Source organism: Mustela nigripes, chromosome 8 (assembly GCF_022355385.1).
Source record: "Mustela nigripes isolate SB6536 chromosome 8, MUSNIG.SB6536, whole genome shotgun sequence".
NCBI classification, from domain to species: Eukaryota; Metazoa; Chordata; class Mammalia; order Carnivora; family Mustelidae; genus Mustela; species Mustela nigripes.
In genome coordinates this window covers 15,748,174-15,774,527 of record NC_081564.1, presented here as the reverse complement: position 1 = coordinate 15,774,527, position 26,354 = coordinate 15,748,174, and the positions used below count along the sequence as shown (strand labels likewise).

General features: G+C 55.7%; 1 protein-coding gene across 6 annotated transcripts in view; it reads left to right on the top strand.

The window, feature by feature from the left end:
- Positions 1-26,354, top strand: part of PXN (paxillin) — a 46,010-nt gene that overhangs the window by 14,790 nt on the left and 4,866 nt on the right. For 3 of the 6 annotated variants that reach the window (XM_059408569.1, XM_059408570.1, XM_059408571.1), the window contains exons 2-6: positions 20,412-20,638; positions 20,941-21,056; positions 21,423-21,559; positions 21,657-21,858; positions 22,611-22,746. In XM_059408569.1, the coding sequence (XP_059264552.1) occupies positions 20,412-20,638; positions 20,941-21,056; positions 21,423-21,559; positions 21,657-21,858; positions 22,611-22,746 (818 nt within the window). Of the gene's footprint in view, positions 1-13,035; positions 13,124-20,411; positions 20,639-20,940; positions 21,057-21,422; positions 21,560-21,656; positions 21,859-22,610; positions 22,747-24,446; positions 25,308-26,354 lie in introns of those variants that run through there. The other 3 variants (XM_059408568.1, XM_059408565.1, XM_059408567.1) reach the window with 2 other exon arrangements.

The following is a 26,354-nucleotide window of genomic DNA, read 5'->3' as shown; positions in this document are numbered from 1 at the left end:
GCAGTGTGCTTGGGAGTGTGGTAACTTGGGAAAGTGATCAACCAGTGGCATGAGGGGGGTTTGTTAACACTGACCCCCATCAGATTTGTCGAAAGCCACTGGGAGTGTGGTGTGAGCTGAAGTGCCTCCCTCCCTCTGCGTAGGCTTGTGGACCCAGCAAAAGAACAGGATCCTTTCCTGCTCTGTGGCCACCTCTTTGCTGCTTTGCTGCGGAGAGCCAAGGCCTGGGGTCTCCTTCTCAGACCAGCGCTCTGTTGGCTCTATGTCTTATTGCTTTTCAGCTCTTCGATTATTGTCTGATGTCTTCTGGCTTATGTCCTCTTATGTCTTCCTCTGGCTTCCTTTTGAAGGGCTATTTCTCAATGACTGGTCTTTCTCAATTAGAGAGTTAAAATCTCCACGCACGGTTGTGGATTTGTCTCTTTTTCCTTTCAGTTCTTCTTCTTCTTCTTTTTTTTAAGATTTTATGTATGTGTGTATGTATGTATTTTTAGAGAGAGAAGAGAGAGAAAGACTGACCACACACAAGCGGGGGCGTGGCAGGCAGACAGAGAACTGCTGAGCCAGGACCCCCTTCCATGTGGTACTCGATCCCAGGACTCTGGGACCATGACCTGTTGTGAAAGCAGATGCCTAACCACTGAGCCACCCAGACATCCCCTTTTTCCTTTCCGTTCTGTCCATTTTTCTTTCATCTAGTTTGAAGCTGTTATCAGATGTGTATGCACTTAGGACTGTTAAATGTTCATGATGCATTAATGTTTTATCATTATGAAATGTCTTTTTTTTTTTTTTTAAATCTCTGGTGATATTATTGCGTGGAAGTCTACCTTATCTGATAGTAACAGAACCAATCCAACTTTCTTGGTATTAGTGTGTTATATTTTTCTCCACTGTTTCATGCCTCACAAACTGGTAAGAGCTATTAGTTGTACCTAAAGTGTTTCACACAGATAGCATATGTGGAATCTTGCATTTTTATCCAGTCATAATTATCCAGTCATAATCTCTACTTTTTTTTTTTAAAGATTTTATTTATTTATCAGAGAGAGAGAGGGGGAGAGAGCGAGCACAGGCAGACAGAATGGCAGGCAGAGGCAGAGGGAGGAGCAGGCTCCCTGCTGAGCAAGGAGCCCGATGTGGGACCCGATCCCAGGATGCCGGGATCATGACCCGAGCCGAAGGCAGCTGCTCAACCAACTGAGCCACCTAGGCGTCCCCATAATCTCTACTTTTAATTGATATAATTATATAGATTTTTCTGACATTTGCAATAATTATCAATATGATTGGGTTTATTGGTTTTTTTTTTTTTTTCTGGTGGGCAGCAAAGCAAGTTTATTGAGCAATAGCAAACTGATGGTACAAAGCTCCTGAGGGGGTTGCGCCATATGATTAGGTTTAAATCTACCATTTTGCCATGTTTTCTATTTATATATCTGTTTGTTTGTTAATTTATTTCGTGTAAGCTCTGTGCCCAACCTGGGGCTAGAACTCACAACCCCAAGATCAACAGTCACATTCTCTACCTACTGAGCCAGCCAGGTGCCTCTATACCATCTGTTCTTTATTCTTCTTTTCCTGCCTTCTTTTGGATTCATCAAGTATTTTTTTTTTTTTAAGATTTTATCTATTTATTTGTCAGAGAGAGAGCACAAGCAGGGGGAGCGGCAGGCAGAGAGAGAAGCAGGCTCCACTGAGCAGGGAGCCTCAGTCCCAGGACCCTGGGATCATGACCTGAGCTGAAGGCAAACGCTTAACCGACTGAGCCTCCCAGGCACCCCTTGCTGAGTATTTTTTAGGATTCCATTGGCTCTCTATCATTGGCCTCTTTAGCCATACTTCATTGGTTTACGCTTTCTAGTGGTTGCTCTCTGGTTTACAGGTGGAACTCATCACAGGCTGCCGTCACACGTGACACCCTTTCGCATACAATGTCAGACCTGACAACAGTATATTTCCATTTCCTCCCTTTCTTGTCCTTTGTGTTACAGTTGCCCTAAGTTTTATTTCTACACGTATTCTGTATTCTACACATACATCTACATCTATATTCTATACGTGTAAAGCTCACACTATGTTGTTAGGCAAATTTATGTCCTGGTACTCTCTGTTTCTTTGTAGAAAGGGCCTTTTAAAATCGAAGGAAATTAATAAAAAAAATGTTTGCAGAACATTTCTTTTCTTCCCTTCCTCTCCCTTTTCAAAAACTTGTCTTTCTCTGGCTAGTTTCCCTGCCCGTGGAGCTTCCCTTAGTGTCACTATTTTTGGGCTCTGCTTTGTGGTTCGGCTTCTGTGTGGCTGGGTCATGAGAATCAATGATGCTATCCAGCCACTCTGGGCTCCCGAGCCCACGGCTGGTGTTGCTAACATGTTCCAGTGCCACACGTTTCAGAAATCCTCACATTCCAGCTTATGTCTCCTGCCTCACCTGCCCCACGGGAAGAGGTGTGACAAGATGGGATCTCCCTTTTCTTTCTTGACCTGTCGCTTGCTCGCCCCTCCTCCTCTTCCTCCAGCACCAAGTGAAAGGGCCACCTAGTCCCAGGATCTGACTCTGCCTGGGTTACACAGACCCCTCCAGGTGCCTCCCTTCTGGGAGCCAGCCCACCTCACTGACTCGCCCCCTCACCTCCCCCCCAGAGGCAGCTAGACAGGCCACACAGTGAGTTTAAACCTTATGTACCCACAGAAGGCTGCTGTGCTCTGGCCACAAAATCTTGTGGAGTGTTCCTTTTTCTTTCTTCTTTCTTTCTTTATTTCTTCTTCTTCTTCTTTTTTTTTTTTAAAGGGTGAGCATGGTGCTGTGTTGGGGAGGTGGTGGCAGTTAGATCCCTGTAGAGGGACATTTCTTTGGTTAGAAGAATAGAGCGGCTTGGGCCCTGTGCGCATGCGTCGCCACCCTTCCCATGCTTTGCATGTAGTGAGTGCTCCCGGGGGGCCTAGAAGCTGCACAGACTGGAGTGGTGGGGCAGATCTTTGCTGCACAGGGCTTGGCAGGGGCATTCATTGGTTTAGCACCTGTCCACGGAGCTCCTCTTATGTTCTAGGCTCTGCTCAATGGGAGGCAGTGAAGATGGGTAATAAAGACACACTTCTTGTCCTCACTGAGCTCTCACAGGCTGGTGGGACACAGACACCCAGGCAGATGGCTCTTAGCAGTTGGATACATGCTTTCATAGGGGAACTTCGTGATGCTTTGGGAACTCAAAGGAGAAGGGCCTTGAACCCTGTGCAGAGAATATGGTTGAGGAGGGCTTCCTGGAGGAAATGGTACCCAAAGCTCACTCTTTGTTGTGTGTTTATTTTAACTGGAATGTTGACATTTATAAAGGGCCCAAACCTTCATCCTTTAAGTAGATACCATTCCATAATAAGATTTGGGAATGTCTTACAGAAGAGGGCCCCATCATAAAAAAACACACATTCCTTTTTTTTTAGGTAGGCAAAGCAGATCTTTTTTATCCTCATGTTGTAGAAGAGGAGACTGAAGTGTGATGAGTCTCAAGGGATACGAAAGGATGTAGCGTGGTGAAAAGACCGGACGGTGGTCTAGGCTCAGGGAACAGCCCGTGCAGAGGGCTGGAGGGTGGGGGGCTTGTGTGTGTTTGGGGGTGGGGGGCTATGATTTGGTACCCTGTGTGCTCCCAGCTGATCTTACAAGCTAATCGAATAGCCTGAGCTACAAGGCGCAGGACAGTTACTGTCCTTTGCTTCCTCAGTGGGATGAGCTTTTGGGGTGGCCTTGGAATGACAGCCGAGGCCGGGCCATCTCTGGGGCTTCTTCTGTCTTCTGGCATATGTTGCGCTCTGACTGTGCTGGGGTCCAGTTCAGAAGGGCATTTCCCTGAGAGTTTGGGGCCTGAGATTTAATCCTGGGCCCACTGGCCCACGTGCTCACAGGGCAGGAAGGACCTGGTTCCTGTGATAATGCGCTTGGCCTGGTCCCTCTTCCGGAGGGAGGCTGTCAGGGGATGGAGCTACCTTTGTATTTGGATACCAGGGCAGACTTCACCAGAAGAGTGGGAGCTCACAGTATCCTGGGCACTCTGAGCAACCCCGAGCAGACTGCCTGTAGTTTACAGCTCCCCCAAGGCCTGGCAGGGAGAACTCCTTGTTTTCGAAGGAAGAACAAGCTGGAGAGGCAATACTGTATCATTTCCTAAATAGCTACCTTCTGGGCCCCTACAAGATTCACAGGTGACGTGGCCAAGGGAAAAGCAAGTCCCTCAGCCTGGCTCCGTGGCCCTGTGTCCTGCCTGTCCTCAGCTGCTGACCCTTCCGTGCTCCTTCTCGCCCTCGCCCTGCTCCTGCTCCCCCTCGCGTCCTACAGTCTCATCTGTTGCATGTCCATCCTCCCACAGGAAGCAGATGTGGGCCGCCTCTTTTCCTCCCTCTTTCTCCATAGCTGCTCAGTTGCCAGGTCTTGTTGATTTTACCTAGTTTTATCTAGAACATTCCTCCAGGCGAGGCCCCCTCCCTCCCTTCTCTCCTGCACTCACTGTCGGAGTGATCCAAAATACAAGCCTGGTCCTGCCTTCCCTGTTCCCTGCCCACAGCCTTGCGTGGCTTGCCCTTCTAAGGCCAGACTCCGCAACAGGCCCTGGGTCCTTGACTCCTCTTCCACCAAGCCGAGACTTGTACTCTGAGCTCCGGCCCCCTCTGTCTGCCAGGCTGTTTCTCACCTCTGCCTCGGCTCCTCCATCTGCCTGGAAGACGCCCCTCCGTCCTTCTCCTGCCCCAATGCTGATGGTCTCCCGCTAGTTAGTGCTGCCTGGGGACAGACACTGGGTCTTTGTCTCCCCAGCGTGCACCTGTGAATAGTACCTGTTCATGGACATCGTAGGGGCCACCACTGGTAAAGATGAGGTGGCGCCTGCGGGGAGGATGGAGGGACTGGAGGAGGCAGGTGGGACAGGTATGTAGAACTCACCCATTTTCAAGGTTAGTCTTGGATACCCAAGTGGGGCCTCTCCTGCCCAGCCCCCTTCCGGAAGAAATTTCAGTCCCTTAGGATTGAAGGAGAGATGAGGCCTGGGTAACCAGACGTGTCTTCCAGGGACCTGACTTGAGTTGCAGGGGCAGAGAGGCCACTGTCGGCCCTTGTTTCCCACAGTGGCTTCACCTTCACCCCACCCCTTTGGACCATGAATATTATGAACCGTCTCCCAGGAGTAATGCCATGGGGACATGCACAAGACGTCCCATGTGGGGCATCTGGGTGGCTCAGTGGGTTGAAGCCTCTGCCTTCGGCTCAGGTCATGATCCCAGGGTCCTGGGATTGAGCCCTGCCTCCGGCTCTCTGCTCAGCAGGGAGCCTGCTTCCCTTCCTCTCTCTCTGCCTGCCTCTCTGCCTGCTTGTGATCTCTGTCTGTCAAATGAATAAATAAAATCTTAAAAAACAAACAAACAAACAAACAAGATGTCCCATGTGTAATTTCAGGGGGTCTGCGCATCCCTTAGAGGGTTCTCCTCTAAGCGTCAGGTTCAGACCTCCCGGGTCAGGTTAAGCTCCTCTGCTGTGGGGGCTCTCCGCCTCTCTCGCCCTTCAATGGGCCCTAGGACTCCTTTTGCCCCATAGGTGGGGCGCTAAACTGAGTCAGCAGGAGGGGGAGTGTGGGGTGAGGTGCAGGCCACACAGAGAAGGTAAGCACTTGTCATGCCTGACACGCAGAGCCCCTGGAGTAAGTCCGGAGCAGGCTTGTGTCAGTGCTGCTGTAAAGGCTGAGCTCTCTGGCCGAGTTAGAGGTTAGAGCCCTGAGATGGCTGTGTGCAACAGGAACTACCTTGGCCCATACCGGGCCTCCTTCCTCAGAGCTTGGATTGTTGGGAGCAGATGGCACCGTGGGGTGGAAGCTCGGACTTTGGACCAGACTCCGGAGTAGACCAGCAGTGAGTAGCCTTCCTCCTGTTGGCTTTGTGCACTGAGCTCCCCATGCCCTGAGCACAGGGCACTCCAGATGCTCCCTCTTGGCAAGTCCTTGAACTCGGGGATGGCTCTGAAGCCAGGGAGAGAGACCACAGTTCTGGTTGGGGCCTGCATAAGCCCGTCAGCTTTGTAGCCAAGATCTTGTTGGCAGAGAGCAGTGATCGGTCCTGGTGTATTAACAGCCGGATCTGGGGTGGGGGGCTGTGTGGGGGAGTTGGGCTGCCTGCCTGACACCTTTCAGAGCACCTTCCTGTGATCACTTGTGGCTTGTAGCGCTGGGTGCCTCTCGAACCTGCTCGGGTGGGGCAGTCAGGGGTGTCAGCTTTGTGGGCGGGACAGCCACTCGGCCCCCATCTGTCATCTGCTGTCCCCTGCAAGGTAGACACGAAGGATATGTACGGACTGTGTGCTTGTGATGCGCCAGATGTGCTTTCTGTTCATTCTCGGAGTTATTCCTCCAAATGGCTCTGGTGAGGCTTGGGGATTCCACAGTCCGCATGATGTAAGGGGCTGTTGTTCCGCCTGTTCTGTAGAAAAGGGAACTGGGCTCAGAGAGGTTCCATGCTAGCAAGGGCAGAGCTGGGACTTGAACTGAAGTTCAGCAGCAAGCCCCACACTATACTGTATTGCAGACTCACCTGCCTGCTGAGGCCAGGCAGGTGCTGTGCACGGAGGAAGTGGGCCAGAGGAGAAAGCGGGGTTTCTTGCTGCAGCCAGTGGGGGCCCCGCAGGAGCAGACCAGTGTTGCTTGCTCTTCTCACTACTCCCAGAAAGCCAGAAATCCTGGCTCTCAAGTGAAGTCTCTCGATTTCTTAAGACAAACTCGATTTCGTAAGAAGCATAACCACATTCATCGGGGAGCAGGGTGCAGCGTGCGGGCCCTGGGCTGGTGGCCTTTGCTGTATTCTGTGTTGTCTCCCTGAGCTCCCCATCCCCCTCATCTCGGAAGGAGGAGAATCAAAGTTCATTGCTGAAAGAGATCCTGGAAGATTTATCTGGGCCAGTCCTTAGCCGTTTATGACGCCTGTTTTACCAGAAAGATAGGGAGGTGTGGAAAGGAAGGAACTGTGAAATCTGCCCTCGAGAACCCATTCTCATGGGCCAGAGCAGTTCGGGTGCCTGTTCCCTCCTCTAGAGGCCAGTAGCACTTCTCTGTTCTTTCACACTGAGCTGCATGGCTCCAAGGGTGGCTTGGCCCTCCGAGACCTTCCCTCAGAGGACCTGGAGGACCAGGGGAGAGTGCTGTGGCTGCTCTTTGTGCCTGGGTTTTTAAGATTTGTCCCTGTCACATGGAAGCTGGAGTTATTATTCATAGTCTGTGAGATTTGACCCATCTCAACTCTCTTCCTACCTCCACTCAGTTTGGAGTAAGAACATGAGAGAGCCAGACATCCCCTTAGCTTCCAGGTAACCTCCCCCAACCAAGGGACAGTGCCCATGGAGGAAGACAGTCTGGGGAACAACAGGGCAGGGTAGGTGGAGACCGAAGCTTCCACTTTTGAAAAGGAAGAACAGTGGGGTGAGAGAGGGCAGTGAGAGGGTGGTGTTGGATCGCCTGCTAACTTGCTTGGTGACCACTTCCTTTCTGTTGTAGACGGAGACAGGAGAGGCAGCAGCCTTCACTGGCAGGCTTGTTCCGATCAGAGGTTGCCAGGTCATCCATGAATTTTCCAGACACGTGTGCAGAAGCACGGGATTTCTCACCACACTTATCCTTGGGAAGTTTAGACGAGGGGCGTCCAGGGCACAGCCCACTGCCAGGCGCAGAACGGGCATGACGAGTGAGGAGCGGTGGGGTTCAATGCTCCTGGGTCATGCGGGCCTGCCCCCCCCCCACCCCAGGCGGGCCTTCCCAGTGACCCCACAGAGTGAGCAGGCGTTCCCTGCCAACACTGGAGAGCCTGGCGGCCAGGGGAGTGAAGGATATAAGTGTCTCCCTGCACGGTCACCCAGATCTGGTCGTCAGAGCATTGTTTCTGTTAGAAGACATTCCATGTGGTTCAAGTCCAACTTCCAAGCAAACTGGGCATCATGGCCCGGCACTGCTGTTGCCATCTGTCCTGGCTCTGCTGGGTTGGATTCCCAGGGCCTCAGAGTGTCTCCTGCAATAAAATCCAAATGAGCAGTGAGGTGGATACTTCCCCCTCCTCCCCATCAATCTTCTGGTGTAACCAGCGGGGCCTGGTGGACGGAGGCCAGCTACACCGAGTCGAGCTGGAGCGTTGGGACCCTCTGCCGCCTGAGCCCCGGGCCACGGAGTCTTGGTGTCTGCTGGTCATCATCTCAGCTCTGGGGTTGGTGGGCTTCTTGCCCGCAGACTACAGGGTCTTACTTTGGTTCTTTCCTGCCCTGTCCTACTCTGCACCTTCTGGCCTTGCATGTGATCTCTGCCAGTGAGGCCGACAGCCCGGAGGTCTCCCTGGACGCGTTTTGTTTCTGGGAAGTCCGCCTTTCCTGCCGCCTTTTCTATTGTGGTTTTCCAGTGTGACTCTGGTTAGCCAAAGCTGGGAGGACTGTGGCCTGCATTTGCTCCCTCCCTGTCCAGGATGAGGCGGATTTTCTGATGTGGAGAGTTGGCAAGGATCTGGGCTTCCAGAGAAGTTTGTCCTGCCCTCCTCAGGGCAATGGCTGGAGGCGTCCTTCCTCTGAAGATGAGGGACACCATCCCACCAAGGCAAGCCACCTGCGAGTGTGGGGAGCTCTGGAGGGGCTTAGGGCTTCTGTAGGTGTGATGGGCCCTCCCTAGACCATCTGTCCTCTTACTTGGGACGTGCCATCCATCAGTTGTGACACCAGCTGCCAAGTGGCCTCTGGAGAGTTTTGTCTTGCCCAGAACGAAGCAGGTGGCTTCCAAAATTTGTGAGACCATGAAGAATAGGGCTGGATAGCATGAGCCCTCTAGAGAAGTGAAAGTGCCACTGGGGGTCAGCTGGGGAGCATGGGGGCAGCTGGTCCCGTCTTTCTCTTTCTCATCTTCCCCTTCCTCTCAGAGCTCTTGACCATCTCAGAGAATGGTCCCAACTTTTGTTCCACCAGGACAAACACGACAGGTGACCGTAGGGCAGATGAGAATCACCTGCTACCTGTCCTTCTTCTTGAGGCCATGCCTGGAGCTCTGTGCCCTGCCCAGCTCTTTCTCTTAAGAAAGCAGATTGAGGGATGCTGGGTTGGCTCAGTCGGTGAAGCGTCTGCCTTTGGCTCTGATGATCTCGGGGTCCTGGGATAGAGCCCAGCATCTGGTTCCCTGCCCAGCAGGGAGGCTGCTTCTCCTTCTCTCTCTGCCTGCTGCTTCCCCTGCTTGTGCTCACTTTCTTTTTGTCAAATAAAAAAATAAAATCTAAAAAAAAAATAAAGAAAGTAGATCGAGCACATGTGGGTGGACTGATAGTCATGGAGTAGTCTTGAACCCACTTCAGTTTATTTTCTAAAATTACAAGCAAATCATTTGTGAACATCAGTAGTTTGTGAGGGTTAGCCGGCCAGTGGCAACCCTTGACAGCTAAGAGCTAGCGTGAGAACCAGCGTGAAGCGAGCTCCCAACTTGGGCTTGTGTTTCCCTGGTGTGTTAGTGCAGTCTGCCCCTCTTCCCCTAGTGGGAGGTGGGAACAGCATTTACAGAGGGAGGAACAGCATTTACAGAGGGAACAGCATTTTTTACTGGGAGGAGTTAGGCTCGGGTGAGACGTGTGCCTGTCTGTAAAAGGAAGACCTAGGGGCACCTGGGTGGCTCAGTCGATTAGGTGTCCAACTCTTGGTTTTGGCTCAGATTGTGATCTCTGGGTGGTAGGATTGGGTCCTGCGTGAGGCAGAGCGCTCATCACAGTCCGCTTGAGATTCTCTTCCTCTTGCTTTGCCCCTCCCCCACTTGCACACACTCTCCTTCTCTTCCTTTCAAATAAATAAAATTGTCATTTATCTATTTTAAATATTTTATTTATTTATTTGAAAGAGAGAGAGAGAGTGCGAGTGAGTGAGCGTGGGAGGGGGAGGAGCAGAGGGAGAAGCAGACTCCCTGCTGAGTGGGGAAGCCTGATGGCAGGACTCGATCCCAGGACCCTGAGATCATGACCTGAGCCGAAGGCAGACGCTTCATTGAGTGAGCTACCCAGGCGCCCCTCAAATAAATAAAATCTTAAAGGAAGACCTAGGTTGACTTTGGGTTGCAGAGTTTAGCCCAGATGTCTGTCCGTCCCTCCGTTGGCTGTCTAGCGAGTTCAGTGGAGCCTTGAGCAGCTGTCTCCTGATGATCCTCATGCTGCCTTTGCCTGTTTCTGGTGGGGGCTGAGGAGCCACTGATCTGTGTGTGTCCCCCAAATGGTCCAGGCATCTCCCTCTCATCCAGGTAGGAAGGCTGCCTGACAATGAGGTCAGAGGTCAGTGCTTGGGCCAGCCCTGTCTTGTATCATGTCACTTAGAAAACACTCAGGCAGGTCAGCCCAGCAGCAGGTTAGCCTAGACCGTGGCCCTGCCGCCTTCTCTGAGTTCTTGAGCTCTGAGGGCCTCCATGTGGGGCTCAGCAGTGGCTCAGAACCCTGCCTGCGACTGAGGAGGAAGTGGGGAAGGGGGTGGGGGAGAGAACAGGGAGACCAAGAGCAAGGGACCCCTGAGGGGGCAGCGGTGGAGCAGCACCCCATGGCCAGCCTTTCTGGATTGCAAGAGGGGCTCCAGAGACTGCTCTGGTGACAGGTGGAACAAGGGATGGCTACGGGAAGCGATCGCTCCTCTCCTGCTGGGGTGTCATGGAATGGACGGGAATGAGTTCCTGGAGTCAGGCAGAGCTGCCCTCACCACGGACTCCGCTTGCCTGTGGAGCACACTCACTAGACATCTCTGAGCCTCTTTGTCCTTATCTGTAAGATGGGGTTGTGAGGCCAGTAAGGATTATGCACACACACACACACACACACACACACACACACACCCCCCCGCCGTCTGAGCTTCTTCCTGTCCCTGTGGCCCTTTCTTTGGGTTCCTTTGTGGCACTCTGCTGGGTTTGGAGCCTCAGTGTTAGGAGCAGAGGCTGCTGTGTCCTGGGTTTGCTCCTCTGGAGGTTAAGAGGCTGAGAGCTTCTGTGGAGTTCGGGCAGCTCCTTCTGTTGTCGCCATTCCAGGTTCAAAGCCACAGGGCTCTCAGACAGCTGTGACTTCCTGGCAGGCAGGAGAGCTGGCGTTGTGGGTGTGGGTGTGGGTGTGGGTGTGGGGGGTGCTGGAGCCCTGCAGTTTCTCTCTTGCCTCTGTCCTTGCTTGGGAGTGAGTTGGAGGCTTCTGGGCTCAGCTGATGTACTCTGAGGAGGACTTGGAAGAAACCCCAGGCACGGAGGGGTGAGGTCAGTGGTTTGCTCAGCAAGGAGGCCTGAGTTAGGGACGGGCCGTCATAGCTCCCAGGATTCCTGGCCACTGTCCCTGGCTCCACCTCTGCCCCTCCCATCCACTGGGAGATGAAAACCAGTGATGTGGGTTTATCTACTGAGCGTCCCCTCTGTGTCACAGTGGGAGGGCAGAGGAGGGCCTCCCCAGCCACCACAGTGGCTTTTGCATGCTTTGTCATGGATCCCTCACCATGTGTTCTCTGAGTTCTCCGAAGCCCAGAATGATCTAGTTAAACTGCCACCCAGGCTGGTGAGTGGTGGAGACTCGGCTGGGGCCTCTTCTTTCCCCTCTGCCACACTGCCCGGCCTTGGGATGCCCAAGGGTGTACAAAGAGCTATGTGACTGTCCCCACTCCCAGTGCCACTAGAGCAGCCAAATTTGTGGTATGGACAGGGGTGGCTTTATGTGTGGACAGTGGTGGCTTTGTGGAAATTGTTCTCCAGAGTCCCCAAGTGCACGTGCAAAGAGAGTCTCCTTGAAGCCTCACTTTTTATCTTACAATTCATTTGCATTTTTGCCTTTGGCTTCATAAGGTAGCCTTGCTTGTTTTAGGGCAATGGTTTAAATTTCTTTCTCCTGAGGCAGTTTGATCCTCAGAATATATTTATCCTGAGGTTCCTGTGCCCTTGGCCCCCATGTGTCCCCTGGGGTGTGTGGCTGTCCCGGTAGAAGATGGAGGGGGAGGCATGTTTAGTATTGTGAATATTGGCATACAGCTGGGGAAAGGGAAGAGAGGGCCCAGTCTGTCTAGAGAGGCAGGTTGCAGTGAGTATGCTCCAGGAGGAGGTAAATGCATGTTTTGGGCTGTATTCTGAGAAGCTCAAGCCCCGAATGCCAGCCCCTGGGCCTCTGATTTTATCCTTCAGGCAGAGGGAGCCATCCGTGGCTGAGCAGTGTGACTCCGCCTTGCCCGGCAAACACCCCCTCCCAGTAGTAAAGGCTCATGGGGGTGTTTGTGCTGCGGATCTAGCCGGAGGGAAGGGAGTTCCTGCCCCAGGAACACAGGGTGTATGGTCTAGTGGGCAATGCGACACACACCAAAAAGGGGGTTCCAAGAAGTACATATTGTGTACAGTATGGTGTTTGCTGTAAGTACAGCTGGTGTTTGCTGAAAGGGTCAGAGTTGGGGAACCTGGGCAGGGGGCTGCAGGCAAGGCTGAGAAAGGGGCTGAGCCTGGACCTGGATGCTGGTCTAACCTGTTGATTTGAAAAGAAAGGAAGCCAATAATGGAGATGCACCGGGGAAGGAAGAATTAATTTGCCAGTGAAGACGGTCGCAGTTGTTAGGGTTGCTGTCAGGTAACCTGAAGGGCAGGAGGGAGAGAGCTGAATTCGGGAAATGGCCCAATTGCCCGAGATCAGGAAGCTCTGGCCCATTCTGTGGCCTCCTCAGGCTGTGTTCATTCATCAGAACTTGACTGGCAAAGAGTGGGTAACTTGGGCTGTGAAATCCACAAACATTGCGAAGAGAAGACCGTGGCTTATCCCTGCAACAGGCAAACTTTTGAACTTTCTGTTTGGGTCTCTGCAGGGCAGATGACTCACTTTTGAGCCCCTCCTAACCCCTGGTGGTGATTAGCAGGACTGAGAGGCCCAAGGAGCCGCCCTGCCCAGCGACAGAAACGGGCCCGAATGGCCTCCAGGAGCCTGATTGCGGGAGTGGTTGGGAGCTGGTGCGGAGCTGGTGAGGAAGAGCTGAGAAAACTTCCAGCGCCGGAACCTCCTGTTTTTGTATGTAAAGCCGTGTTGAAGGAAATGTGGGATGAGCCTGGAGTTGGGTCCTAGCCTGACCTTAAAAAGAACCGTTTCTGGATGACCCAGAGAGGTGAATGAAATCTGACCAATGGAATGCGTCCACGGTGGTTCTGGGCCCTCTGGGGGAGGGCGGGGCCTACTGATCCCGACCGAGGGATGAGTTACCGACCACAGAAAAGAGCCTGGCGTCTAGCCAGCTGGGTCCTGCTCCTGGCCCCGCAGGGAGGTGTGCAGGGGAGATCTGGGCAACTCCTCCCGTTTGCCACTGCCTGAGGAAGCCTCAGTAGCAGCCAGGGGCCTGGAGGGGGGGTGAGGTGGGGGCTGTGTGGGTGCCTGGTGCCGTTGGGCTTCTTCCTGGAGCTCAGGGTGACTTCTGGAATTGCCTTTCTGCCTTCATTCTCTCAAGTCTCCGGTTACCTGTGCTCTGTGACCTTGGGCACCAGCCAGGACCCAGTAAAGGTGACCCAGCTGGCATACTCATGTTGTATCAGCCCGTGAGGAAGGACTCTTCAGCAGACAGGAAACCACCCTCCTCTGGCGTGTAGGAAGCCCAGGGTAGAACTGCCTCACCCAGAGGGCACCTCCCAGCTTTCCTGGCAGCAGATTGGAGGACTCCGGCCTGCCCCCCCTAGTTTCCCGTGTGTCACCCCCAGCCCACACTTCCTCTGGGGCTGAGACAGTAAAATGGCAGTTCCTGTTGAGCGAGGGATGAGTCAGCGAGGGAGAATGGTGGCTAAATCTTCATAACCTCCAGGCACGGCTATGAAATATTTAAATGACACTAAAGTATTGATTGTTTCTCATCATCCCCTTAGGGAGAGCAGTTCCTGTCTGGGATTCAGATAATAGCAATGCCTTGGATTTAGGCAGACTCCAGAAAGCCCAGAGATGCTGTATAAGTCTTACCTGAAATTGTATTCTCTCCTCTCCGGAGCTTGCTCCCAGGAATTGGTTTCTGCCCATTTTACAGACAGGGAAGAGAGGATGACCCACGTGGGTGGTTTGACCTGCTGCCAGGCACTCAGGAGGCTGGGCCTGGAAGCCTTGCATCCTGGCTTCTCTGCACTAGCTTTCTCTGCTCCCTGCTCCCTCCCTGTCTTCCTCTTCCTCACAGCCCCTGGCATTCCAGCTTCTGGGGAGAGAGGCATCAAACAAGATGGACAAGTGCTCTCCAGGGCTTAATTCTTGGAGTGGAGACAGTTGGTGGACAAGGACCCAAACTGGCAGGGAAGTCCCCTCCAGGAGATAGACCTCCTCATCAGTGTCCAGGCCCTGGGTCCCTGGGCCCTGTGCAGGGCAGAGCGGAGCTGGCCTAATTGGCCTTTACTGGTCACAGATCTGCCTTTCCTCCCAGGACAGTTATCGGGATAAATATACCCAGCTCCCCATTCCTGGGGAGTTACTCACCCAGTAAAACTACCCCGCTGTGGATTAGATTACCTCTGCTCTCACTGCTCAGATGCTCAGGGCTGGGGGAAGGGGGGGGACCCGCCTTCTTGTCCTGCTTCCTTCCTAATCTGGAAGAGTCCCAGCAAAGGGGCTGAGATGAGACCATCCTGGAGGAGCTGGTCCTGCTGTTTACATAACTCCTTCCTTAGGAAGGCCAGAGCCTGCTCATTGCTTGGATCCCTGAGCTTGGGCAGCTTCTCCTCTGATGGTTGAGGCCACGCCCTACCCCCCAGCAGGTGGTCAGCAGAGGGGGCTGAAACTTCGCTTGCCCAGAGTTCTGAACCTAGCAGGGTAGACAGGCCTAAGACTGGGCCTCTCTAGGGTTGTGGGAAAGGGACTTGCGGACCCTCCGCTGTCTCTTTGAGAGTCCAATCTCATGTTAAATGGCAGGGATGGACAGACAGCTGGCCGCGGACTGCCGGGAAGGCCCTTATGCTATGGCAGCCCCTTGCTTCCCGTGTTGGAGCTCTCAGGGTGGTGTTGGCCGCTCCTTCCTTCTGCTTGTCAGCTCCTAAGGACACTGTGCCAGCCCCTGCCCTGGGTGACGAAAGCTGAGTTAAGGCCTGCGGGAAGAAGGTGGGTGAGTGGAGTCTGGAAAAGATTTGAGTTCTAACTGTGGGCTCTCCTGGGCCTCAAGAATGCAAGGCATTTTGAGGTGGGGTCTTCCTGGAGGCTAAAGGAGCCCACCTCTTCTAGTGGAGCCCGGTGCTGGGAGTGGAGGAGGAGACCAGGTTGAAACCTGGTGGGGAGGCTTTTCCAGGTGGTTTTCTGTTCCCCAGATTGGTGCCCCTAACTGCTTCTCTGGGATTGCAGCATCCTCTGCCTCCGGACTGGGACAGGAAGGGGAGGTGCTTTCTCCTGCCCCTCCAGGGCTACCTTTCTCTCTGGGAGCCAGCTCCCCTCAGGGTAGCATTTACTCAGAGAGTGCTCTCTTCCAGGACAGTGCTAAGCCAGCTCCGTGTCTCCATTTTTTCATGATATTCCTTGCTCCTGTGAGTAACATGGTAGAATTCCGGTCAGACAGACAAGGAAACTGAGGCACAAGCAGTTTGGCCACTGAGCAGTCTGTGTGACTCAATCTCCCTGTGTAAGTTCTCACATCTGGTGTCTTTTTTTTTTTTTTTTTTAAGATTTTATTTATTTATTTGTCAGAGAGAGAGCGAGAGTGAGCACAGGCAGACAGAGTGGCAGGCAGTCAGAGGAAGAAGCAAGCTGCCTGCAGAGCAAGGAGCCTGATGTGGGACTCGATCTCAGGGCACTGGGATCATGACCTGAGCCAAAGGCAGCTGCTTAACCAACTGAGCCACCCAGGCGTCCCTCACATCTGGTGTCTTTAGAGTCTGGGAGGAGAGAATGGAATAGTCCTGGGTCCTCCCTCACCCCCCGCCCCCCACCCCACTTGAGAGATCCTGGTGGATAGACCTTTATCTTCTGGCTTCTGCTCAGCTCTGAGCGTGACAGTCTTTATCACACACTCTGGAGAGGCCGGGGCTTGGGTAGGAGGAAGACCCAGCCAAGAGTCTAACTTGTTTTTATACTTCATTGGGGGCGGATAGGAGGAAGCCAGTTTTGTGAAAGGGTCTAACTTGTTTTTACACTTCATTGGGGGCGGAGGTGGAAAGGGTTCGTTGCGTGTCTTTAACTTATAGGGTGTCATGTGTCAGTGGATCAGCCTAGGTTTCCAGAGCCGTCGTCTGGCCAGGGCTGCCCCTGTCCTGCATCCTCCGCCTGGTTTGGGAATGTGAGGGGCGCAGCTGCGGCTTGCATCCTGGAATGCAGGCAGACCGGCCCCTCTCTCTGCTCCCTCCCTGGGCAGCCAGCGTCTTAACCCCCTCAAACCCTTGGGGCTACAGACCCCCTACCTCCATCGCCCGTCGGGTCCGCGGGATTACGTTTGACGGGTCGCTGGGGCCCGGGAAAGGGCGTCTTGAAGCGTGCTCCGTGCCCGCCCAGGCAGCCTACCCCCAGGCGGCCTGCGGGTCCGAAGGCGCCCCTGATCTGAGCGGCTGCTTGGGCCCAGGCCCTGCCGCCGGGTGGGGACGGGGTGCCCGCGGGCGCTAAGTCTGCGGAGGGGGCGCGCGTCCCTGTGGGTCTCCGGAGCCCCGCGGGGCTGCATCACTCATTGGTCGTGCCTTCCAATGTTCGAGTGCCCCAAGCACGGGTGGCAGGTTTGGCACCTCCTCGTGCGCCTCCCGTAGCTGCTCCGTCCCTCCAGCTCACCGAGCTTTCTCGGGATTGAAACTTCCCCAGGGAGCCCGTGGCTAGGGGCTCCCCGGTCTTCCCGGCTCGAAAATTCCGTGGTTGCGTGAGTTTACCTTGGGTTACTGCGCCCGCCGCGGGAGCCGACGGGCCAATAGCGCCCTCTGGCGGGTATCAGCGGAAGGGCCGCATCCCTTCCTCGCCGGGGCGGAGCTGGGTGTCCTTTGCCCCCGGTGGGCTGGAGACTTTGCACCCAGCCTGCCATCCCCTCCCCCACCTACCTGGAGAGGAGAACCCCTCCCCCTGGCACACGCACACCGGATGGTCTCACCCGGAGACTTCCACTTCCCCTCTTGTGTGGGTGGGAGTGCCAGGACATGCATCAGCTGGCCCGGAGAGGCAAAAAGCCTGCAACATCTAGGGTGGTTTCTTCCAGAAAAGGGATGGGAAGCCCCAGGGAGGGCTTCCTTCCATAGGGTGGCTTGGGTGGTTCTGGTGGCTCTGACTTGTCCTGAAGGTTTCAGGCTTGGACCCAGAAAATTAGTGGAGAAATGCTGAGGACGTTCGGAGCCTTCCTTAGCCTGGAGAAAGGTGCCCCCCCACAGCTTCCAGTCCTGCCTCTGTGTGTCTGGAGCATATCCTACAAACACCTTCTTTGGGGTCTGGGTGGAAGGACTCTGGCTGGACTCTGAGCCTGGCTGCCTGGTGTTTAGAGCTAGATACCAGGCAGTAGGTGCAGCTGAGAACTGGAGGACCCGCCCATGGGGTGCTGCTTGCAAGTGAACTTTCTTGAGCAGTCTTGCCTCTTCGGCCTCTGTTTACTCAAGCAGGGGAGGAGTTCGCTGAGTTTGCAAGGAGACTTTGGCCCGGAACCATTTTGTGAGCTTTCAGGCCATAGCAGCCTTCTACTTCTACACCCATAGGAGTCCAAAGCAGAGCCCAGAGGCCTCCTTGGCTGCCTCCTATATTCCTGGCTTCCTTCCCTGAGGCGTTTGTGGGGGGCGTTGGGGAGAGAGTGACACTGTGCAGTCACTGAGCAATGTCTAAGGGTGCGGAGAGGGAAGCAAGCTATTCCAGAGGACCCCTGGCACTGGCATGTGCTCTCTCCCACTCGGGCAGACACACATTTGATCGCTTTCCCGCCGGCGTCCACACCTGTCTCCCTCCGACTGGTGCTTTATTACTTCTTTTCTCATGAGGCTTTCCCTTGGCACGTCTCATCCAGATTCTGACCATAGAAGATGTGGGAGTGGTCAGTACGGCGCATCCTACCCTGACCTCCTTGGAGGAAGGTGTTTTTCAGAATGTCACAAAACAAAGAAGATCTGATGTTTGTAGCTTTCCAGGGACTGTAACCCCCACTGCCCTAGGTAGAGCTCCCACCAACACCGTGAGGTAGGAATGATGAACCCCAGCTTGTCGGGGCAGCCGAGGCTCAGGGATGGCTGCAGAGAGTAGATGGAGGAGCTAGGACTCGAACTCCTGGAATCTTTTGTTTCTGTCCCCTAGGACTCCTCCTTCTGACCAACAGATGTATCGGTGTTTAAAAGACCCCAGTGAAATTGTAAGCTAGACTTAGAGTCAGGGGGAGTGGAGGGGGGTTTGAGGCAGAAGGCAGTGGAGGCCCTCACTCGGGGGGTGATGGGATAGGTTATCCCTTTGCCTGAGGGACCCGAGCTCACATCCTCACTGTGTCCTCTCAGCCAGAGGTTGGCAGCATGGGCATGTGACTCTGCCTGCCTGCGCCTCACTTTTACCCTCCATGCTGGTGTTGCTGTGAGGAGGAAGGGAAGGAACACAGCGTGAAGCTCCTGTTATTCCCACTGGGGCTGCACATGGTGCCTGTAGGGTTTTCCAGCTGGCTCTGCCTTTGATGGAAAAGGGGAGACCCTTCCCCTGCCGAACTGGGCCCAGGGCAAGTGGGGATGCTGTGTGAAGCCACGACAGCAGGTGGCAGCCGTTCAGAGGCCACTGAGTTCGGCCCCGGACCCCAGTTCCTTTTCTGTCATTACCTAGGCACACACTGACTGCTTCTAGTTCTGCTTTGCTGGAGACAGGAAGCCAGACTTATCCAGGGGATCTTGCAAGGGGCGGGGGACTGCAGGGACTGACTTTCCTCGGGAGTCAGGAGACCCTTGTGCCGAGCTGCTGGCTCCAGGGTCCTGGGCCTTGTCACAAGCTCCCCCTCTAACCAGCTGGGTAAGAGCTGGGGGTAGTTGTGGCCACCCTTGGGGATAGGAGGGCAGGGCAGGCAGCTGGGAGGTGTGGGACCCCCTTGGTTCCCTCTACCAAGCTGGGGTAGGGTTGGGGACAGGGACATAAGGAAGGATCGTCCTGGGCACCGGCACTCAAGAAGTTGTACCATTGAAATATGGCATCATGTCGTGATCTCAGCAGACTGTTCCAGGCCAGATTTTGGGGGCTTGGGGCTACTGAAGAGCCACACAGTCCTTTCTTTCACTGGCTTTGTTATCTGGGCAGCTTCCACTACCTCTTGAAGCTCCTTTCCCTGCCTGTAAATGTAGGATCAGAATTCCAGCTTTATCCAGTATTAGGGTTCACAGAGAGACATCATACCACGCAGTGCCTAGCGTGGGGCTCGTTACTAGTGATTGGCAGTAGATCCAGCCATATCTGATACATAATATCCTAAGGGTGGGGGCCTGACCCTTCCTGGCCCCCAGTGGGTCAGCAGGAGAGTGAGGGTGAGCAGGTCCTTGAATATGGTAGGAATGAGGGTGTGGTGTTGGGGCCAGGCCCTCTGGGCTGGGGGGCTGTTGAGGGTATCAGGAGGGGGGATTGAAGTTGAGGGGTTATCAGCAGTTCCTATGCCTGCCCCTCTGCTAGGGGAGAACCACGGCCCCCAGTTGGGCGCCTGGTGCCAGGGTAATGGAAGCTTACACTTGATTTGGCTCCCTTCTGCTGTTATAAGCAGAGTAGTGGGGCCCTGGAGCCTCTGGGGCCAGGCGGCTTGCCAAGCTTCCGCAGAAACAGCCTACAGAGCAGTCCTGCCCCCTCCTTAGCTGAGGGGGTGGGGAACCCTGCGCCAGCCTCCACCCAGCCCCCACCTCCCCACCTCCCCACCTCCCCACCAACCTCCAACCTCCAAACCTCCTCCGAATCTCCGCCTATAGCCCAGGGTCTCGGAGGAGTAGGCAGCCTGGGGTTTTGCTTCTGCCTCGGCAGAGGGGCAGGTACCATACCCTGAAGAGCACTCCAGGTGGAGTGGGTGCATTGCTGAGAAAGCCCAAGCTTCTGGAATTTCAGTGGGACCTGGCACTGCCTGGGCCCCTCCCCGTGACGTGGGGCCCCTCCCGCCCATTCTCCCCGCCTTGCCCTGTGGAGTCAGAGTGCTGAGCTCCAGGCAGGCATTTCTGACTTCCAGCCAGCCAGCCGCACAGCCCTGTCGGCAGGGAACGCAGGTGCCCGGGCGCCAGAGGTAGGAGAGCCCCAGGGGCAGCCCAGGAGCCTCCAAGCACCTTCAGCCTTGGGCTGGGGAGAAGAGGTCAGTTTCAGAAGTTGGTTCTTTGCCAGGCTGGTCTGGGCTACGGGCTTCCTGCCCCGAGGCTGGTTATTTCTCCCAGGGGTGGGGCAGGTGCCCTTAGAAGTCATTAGCTCTTGGGTGCAGCCGGCAGGGAGGGCACTGCCACTGGACAGCGTGTTGCCAGGATCCCTGGTTCCTAACAGCTCTCGGCATGTTCTCTCTGCAGACGCCCTGCTGGCCGACTTGGAGTCCACCACCTCCCACATCTCCAAACGGCCCGTGTTCTTGTCGGAGGAGACCCCCTACTCGTACCCAACTGGAAACCACACATACCAGGAGATTGCCGTGCCGCCCCCTGTCCCGCCACCCCCATCCAGTGAGGCCCTCAATGGCACGATCCTTGACCCCTTAGACCAGTGGGATCCCAGTGCCTCCAGATTTATCCACCAGCAGGTAAGGTGGGGATGGGGGCTGGGAAGACAGCCTGAGGCTTTGGGGCAGTAGGAGCTTGCCTGGCAGCAGCTTGGGGAGCCCAGGGAGGAATGGGGGCATATAAGGAGAGGGGCCAGGAAATGGCTGGGTCTCCCAGAGGCCACGTGAGGGGGCAAGTGACCAAGTGTTAATCACCTGTCCCCTGGCCGGAGTGTGGAAATTCCCTGGTGAGACTGTCTGTGAGCAGGAGCCTCCTGGGGGTGACTCGGGTTGTTCCTTTTCCACCGCCTCGGGGGAGGCTCTGAGCATTCTGTTCCCTGCAGCCTCAGTCCCCGTCACCCGTGTGTGGCTCCAGTGCCAAAACTTCCAGCGCCTCCGTGCCCCAGGACGGCGCCGGCCCGCCGTGTTCCCGAGCCGGTGAGGAAGAGCACGTCTACAGGTACTGACGCAGCCCTCCGTGTGCCCCTTCCCCTCCTGCCTGGGAGGTCTGGGGCCAGGGATCAGGCCTGGCAGCAGCCCGCACAAGGTCCCGAGGCTCCTGGCCAGCTCGTACTGCCTTGGGCTGGCCGGGTGGCCTTCGCGCTGCTACCGCCACACAGTAGCAGGATTGGGTTGTCACACCAGCTGTGTCGTTGAGGACCTGAGGCAAGACTTCCTTCCTCCCCTCTTCTCACCACATCCCTTCCCCACTACCCCATCTCTTGTTGGGGGAGACTTCACACCCACTCCACCTTCTTCTCCTGGAGGTCTTGAGGCCGCCAGAGCTGGGGGCGCCTCTCATAGTGGCCTCTCCTCTGCCTCTCAGTTTCCCCAACAAGCAGAAGTTGGCCGAGCCTTCACCCACTGTGATGAGCTCCTCCCTGGGCAGCAACCTTTCTGAACTTGACCGTCTGCTGCTGGAACTGAATGCAGTGCAGCATAATCCCCCGGGCTTCCCTGCAGGTAGGACTGGTTCCCTGGGCCCCCAGGGGCCACCTGCTGGCCTTTGGATCCCCAGAGGGATCAGGGCTGAGCAGCCTTTCCCTCTCGCACTTCCAAGATGAGGCCAACTCAAGCCCGCCACTGCCTGGAGCTCTGAGCCCCCACTGTGGCATCCCGGAGAATAACAGCCCACTGGGGGGCAAAGCTGGACCCCTGACGAAAGAGAAGCCCAAGCGGAATGGGGGCCGCGGCCTGGAGGATGTGAGGCCCAGTGTGGAGAGTCTCTTGGATGAACTCGAGAGCTCCGTGCCCAGCCCCGTGTGAGTATCGGTGGGCTCTCCTGGGCAGGGGTGGTCTCGCCCAGCCAGCGCTGTGCTCTGGTGACCGTCCGCTTGGCCCAGTTGTCCCCCGTTCCTTCTGTGAGGGCCTGTTGTTTGCGGGGCCCTGGACCAGGCCCTGGGGGAGCCACCAGCTTAGTGGCTGTCTGCATGGGCTTTGGAGCCACAGTGTTAGGGCTTGGGTCTCGGGTCTGTCCTCACTAAGTGTTGTCGCTCAAGCCTTCGTGTCCCTGTCTGTAAAATGGGATGAAGGGATATAGGATAATGGCGAGTACGACCACCTGCCTTGATGGGATGAGACCCAGTAATCCATGTAAAGAGTCTGGAGTGGTTTCTGGCTCAGAGCATGTGGCGCACGTGGCTCATTACTAAATGTCAGCCCAGCTCGGTGTCGGTGTGTCGTTGGGGCAGTCTCACAGGTCTGTATGGTGTTGTCGTGGGGGTACACCGGTGCTTGGGCTCGTTTAACAGGCGAGTTTGAACTCAGGTGCAGAGGACCACAGATGTCCTCCTGAGAAAGGGGCCGGTTGAGCTGCCCTCTTGTCCCAAGCGAGCAGCTCACCTCAGTTTTGTCCCCGCGGCTGAGACTGGGAGCTGGCGGGTTTCTCCGGAGTCGGGCGGGAGGACCCCAGTGTGAGAGCTGAGATGTTGAGACCCTGGAGAGGAGAGGGCCGCTCTGGGGGGACACGGAGCTGGCCTCTGAGGTCCCCGCTGACGCCGTGCCCGCCCCGCAGCCCTGCCATCACTGTGAACCAGGGCGAGATGAGCAGCCCTCAGCGAGTCACCTCCAGCCAGCAGCAGACACGCATCTCAGCCTCCTCTGCCACCAGGGAGCTGGACGAGCTGATGGCCTCCCTTTCGGATTTCAAGGTGCCCTGAGACCCCTCTTCTTCCCTGCACCTCATTCTTCTTCCCCTCTACCTTGGTGTGAGTAGTTGGAGCCCAGGCCCTCAGTGTTTGGGTGCCTCGCCCTGAGCCAGGGACCCTGCGGTGCTCTGACCTCACCAGGGTGCTGGGGAGGGAGGGTCACACCAGGCTTCACTCACAGCTGATGGAGGCAGAGAAGCCCTTAGCAGGGAAATTCCTTCTTCCTGGGTTGCTCCCAGCTCCCAGCCACCCAGGCGAGGGGATCCGGAGGCTGAGACAAAGGGTTCTGTGTTGATGGTTGCTCCTGGTGGGGGAGGGCATTCTCTGCTGGGCCATGTGGGACTGGGATCCTGTGCCTGAGAGGTCATTTGTCCCGGGGCTCCGGGGCTCCGTCTCCCACGCTGGCTGGCTGTCCTCAACAGGTCCCTCTTCTGCCTCTGGCTCCAAATGCACGGGTCTCCTTTGCCAGCCTCCGTCCATCCTTCCCCATACCCTCCACAGGCCCGAGTCCCCACGGGCTCTATCTGTGGGACACCTCCACCCTTCAGGCTCCTGGGCCAGTCCTGCAGGAGGCATCCTTCCCCTCCTGTCCTGGGCCTCTCAGGCCTGCCAGACCCGGGGTGTTTCAGGGTCAGTGTCTTGGTGGGGATTTCTACTGCCTGATCTCCTGCACTTGCTGACTTCACCCTTCCACGTGGGTCTGCCTGGGACCTTTGGGGCAGGAACTAGGGAATCTGAGAAGGGGAGCAAGCCTCCTGAGTGCTCTTGGCCCTGAGGGGGTACAAAGAGTCCCTCCAGCTGGGGGGTTCCTGGTGGGGGATGGGAGCTGCCTGGGCCTGTGACCCTCAAGTGCCATTGGTTGTGGGTGGTGAGTGGCCACCATCAGAAACAAGTCCCTTGGACTTTGGTGTTGGTCTTGGGGAGCCCTACACTACCACCCTTTAAACTGTTTTTACTTTTTTTTCCCCTAAGATTATTTGAGCGGGGGTGAGTATGAGCAGGGGGAAGGGCAGAGTGAGAGAGAAAGACATTTTTCAAGTAGACTTTTCGCTGAGCGGGAGCCTGATGTGGGGCTCGATCCCAGGACCCTGAGATCATGACCCAATCCGAAATCAGGAGTTGGACGCTTAACCGACTTAGCCACCCAGGTGCCCCAGTTTCTACTTTCTGAGCCAGCCAGCCAGCGTCAAGGTGCCCACAAGCAGCTGCACTGGTTCTAGCTGTGCTCTGAGATGAAGGTCTTGGGGGATGCAGGAAGGCTAGGATTGTCTGGGGGAGGCAGCCAGGTTGAGCCAGGTTTGGAGGAAGCACAGCCGCGGCCTGTGGCTGACTCTCCCTCAATTGGGCTTGGGCTGACCTTCCTGGTCACTGGTCTCCGTGGTCCACCTTCTGAAGCCTTTTCTCCCTTGTCCCTACTCTGACTAAGGTGGCCCCGCAGGCCTGGCTCAGTGGTGGCTCTCTGCTGCCTGGGTTTGATGGGGGCCAGGGACGTGGAGCCCAGGAAGACCTTTTTGGGGTCTGAGTCTTTCTCAGGCCGACCCTCGTGCTTCAGCTTCTCAGCCCCCTCGGTCTGGTGTTGGTCAGTGTAGTTGGTGGCTCTCAGTACCCTCGGGCCAAGCCCACCCCTTGCAGAGAGCACCTCTCGTCACCTGTCCCATCTCTCTTTCCTCTCCTTTCTGCCTTTTGTCTTTCTCCTATTCCAGACCAGCTCCTCTGCTGTGGCCTTGAGCTCCCTGGGGCTGCTGCCCAAACCAGCTCCAGCCCCACACCACATACCTTCCCCTTCTCCTCCTGGGCCCTCTCTGTTCTTACCATCTACTCCTAAGCTTGCCTCTGGAGGTCCCGCTTCCTCCCAGGAGGTCCTCTGCTTGGAGGACCCCAGTAATGGCCAGGGCCTTCGACCTCCTGTGGCTGCCCTCCAGGTGACCCCTGACACTCCCAATGCAAGGTCTCCCTCTGTGGAGGGCCCTCTGGGGCCGTTTGGTGCAGAGAAACAGTCTCAGGTTTGGAGAGACCTATCAAGCCTCACAAGTGAGGTTTCCAGGGCGCCCCCTTGCCATACACCACCCCGCCAGGCTGGGCGCGCAGGTCCCGAGGAGCCTGGAGACCCCCACGGGCTGTTGGCCAACCCTTTGTACCCGGAGGAAGCCATGGCTGCTGCTTGGGAGCGTCCGTGGGCTTTGGAGGCGCGTGAGATCCCCCACAGAGCCACACCCAGCTGCCCGGAAGTAACTGAGCCAGCTGTCGTGGCCGTGGACCGTCAGGCTATTTTCCCAGATACCTGGAGTCTCACAAAGGAACGTGGACAGCCGAAGCAGAGGGCAAAGCCAGAGCCAGGGGAGCTGGAAAGCAGCCGCCCGGCCCCAGTTGATGAGGAGCAGTTAGGTGGACAGACACCCATGAGGGGAAGCCTGATCAGGCCAACCCTGGGACCCGAGACCCTCAGGCGGCTGGAAGGCACCACCGAAGCTGCCGCCCAGGTCCAGAGGGAACAGCCGGAGCCTCCACCTGCCGTGGTCATGGACACGCCCAACACCACTGAGAGGATTTCCGCCTCCGGCCAGGCAGGCGCAAGCTCGCACGGCTGCTAGGCATGGCCCTCGGCTGGCCCGAGTGTGGGCCGCTCCTGGCTAACCGCATGCGGCCTCCCGCTCTGTGCATGTCTGCTTGGGCAGCAGATCCCAAGAGCACGCGGCCTCAGACCCTGATGACCAGGAGTGGGTTCTGTGGGGTCAGTGGAGCCTCCAGGCCCCGGAAATTCTCTTAGTGACAACCCTCTTCTTGCTTGTTTGAAGGCTCTTTCCTCTAGATGGGCTACCCCTCACCTCTTGACATGATGTGTGCGAAATGGTTAAAAGCATGGGCTTTGGAACCAGATAGTCCTGAATACAAACCACGCTTCCGGTACTTGCTACCCTGTGTGACCTTGGGCAAACCCCCACCAGCCTCAGCTTTCTCGTCTTTAAAATGGGGGTAACAGTAAGGGGACCTCGCTGGCTCAGTCAGTAGAGCATGCGACTCGATCTCAGGGCCATGAGTTCAGGCCCCATGTTGGGTGTGGAGCCTGCTTTAAAACAAAAAAAAAAGAAAGAAAGAAAAAAGAAAATGGGGGTTATAATAGACATTTCCCCCCCACTGTTGTCCAAGGACTAAATGAGGCAATGTCTGTAAAGTGCTGAGAACATAGCACGTGGTACCCTATAATCCGTGGCTGATGTTACTGTTCTTACTGGCTTCTTGCTTAATGAAAATTTTATGTCCTTTCCAAAAACAGACTAGAGCAACAGCAAAAAAACCCAAACAACTACAAGTGAGGTTATAATATACACCAGGAAAAAAACTAATTAAAAGATGTACTGGCAGGAAAGATCACATTTTTCTATTACAGATCAAAAAAAGAGTCTTATGCCTTTCCAGGAATGCCTACCACTTATATCCCTAGCCTTTCACATAGTCTTGGAATAACCCTACAAGGCAGCCGAGAAAATACTCTAACCCCATATCAAGGATGGAGACGCTGAGACCCCTGGAAGTGAAGTCTTGCCCAAGGTCATTGCTGACTTGGAGATGAAGTGCCAGGTGGAGGGAGTCCGCTCTGCCCCTGCCTCCGC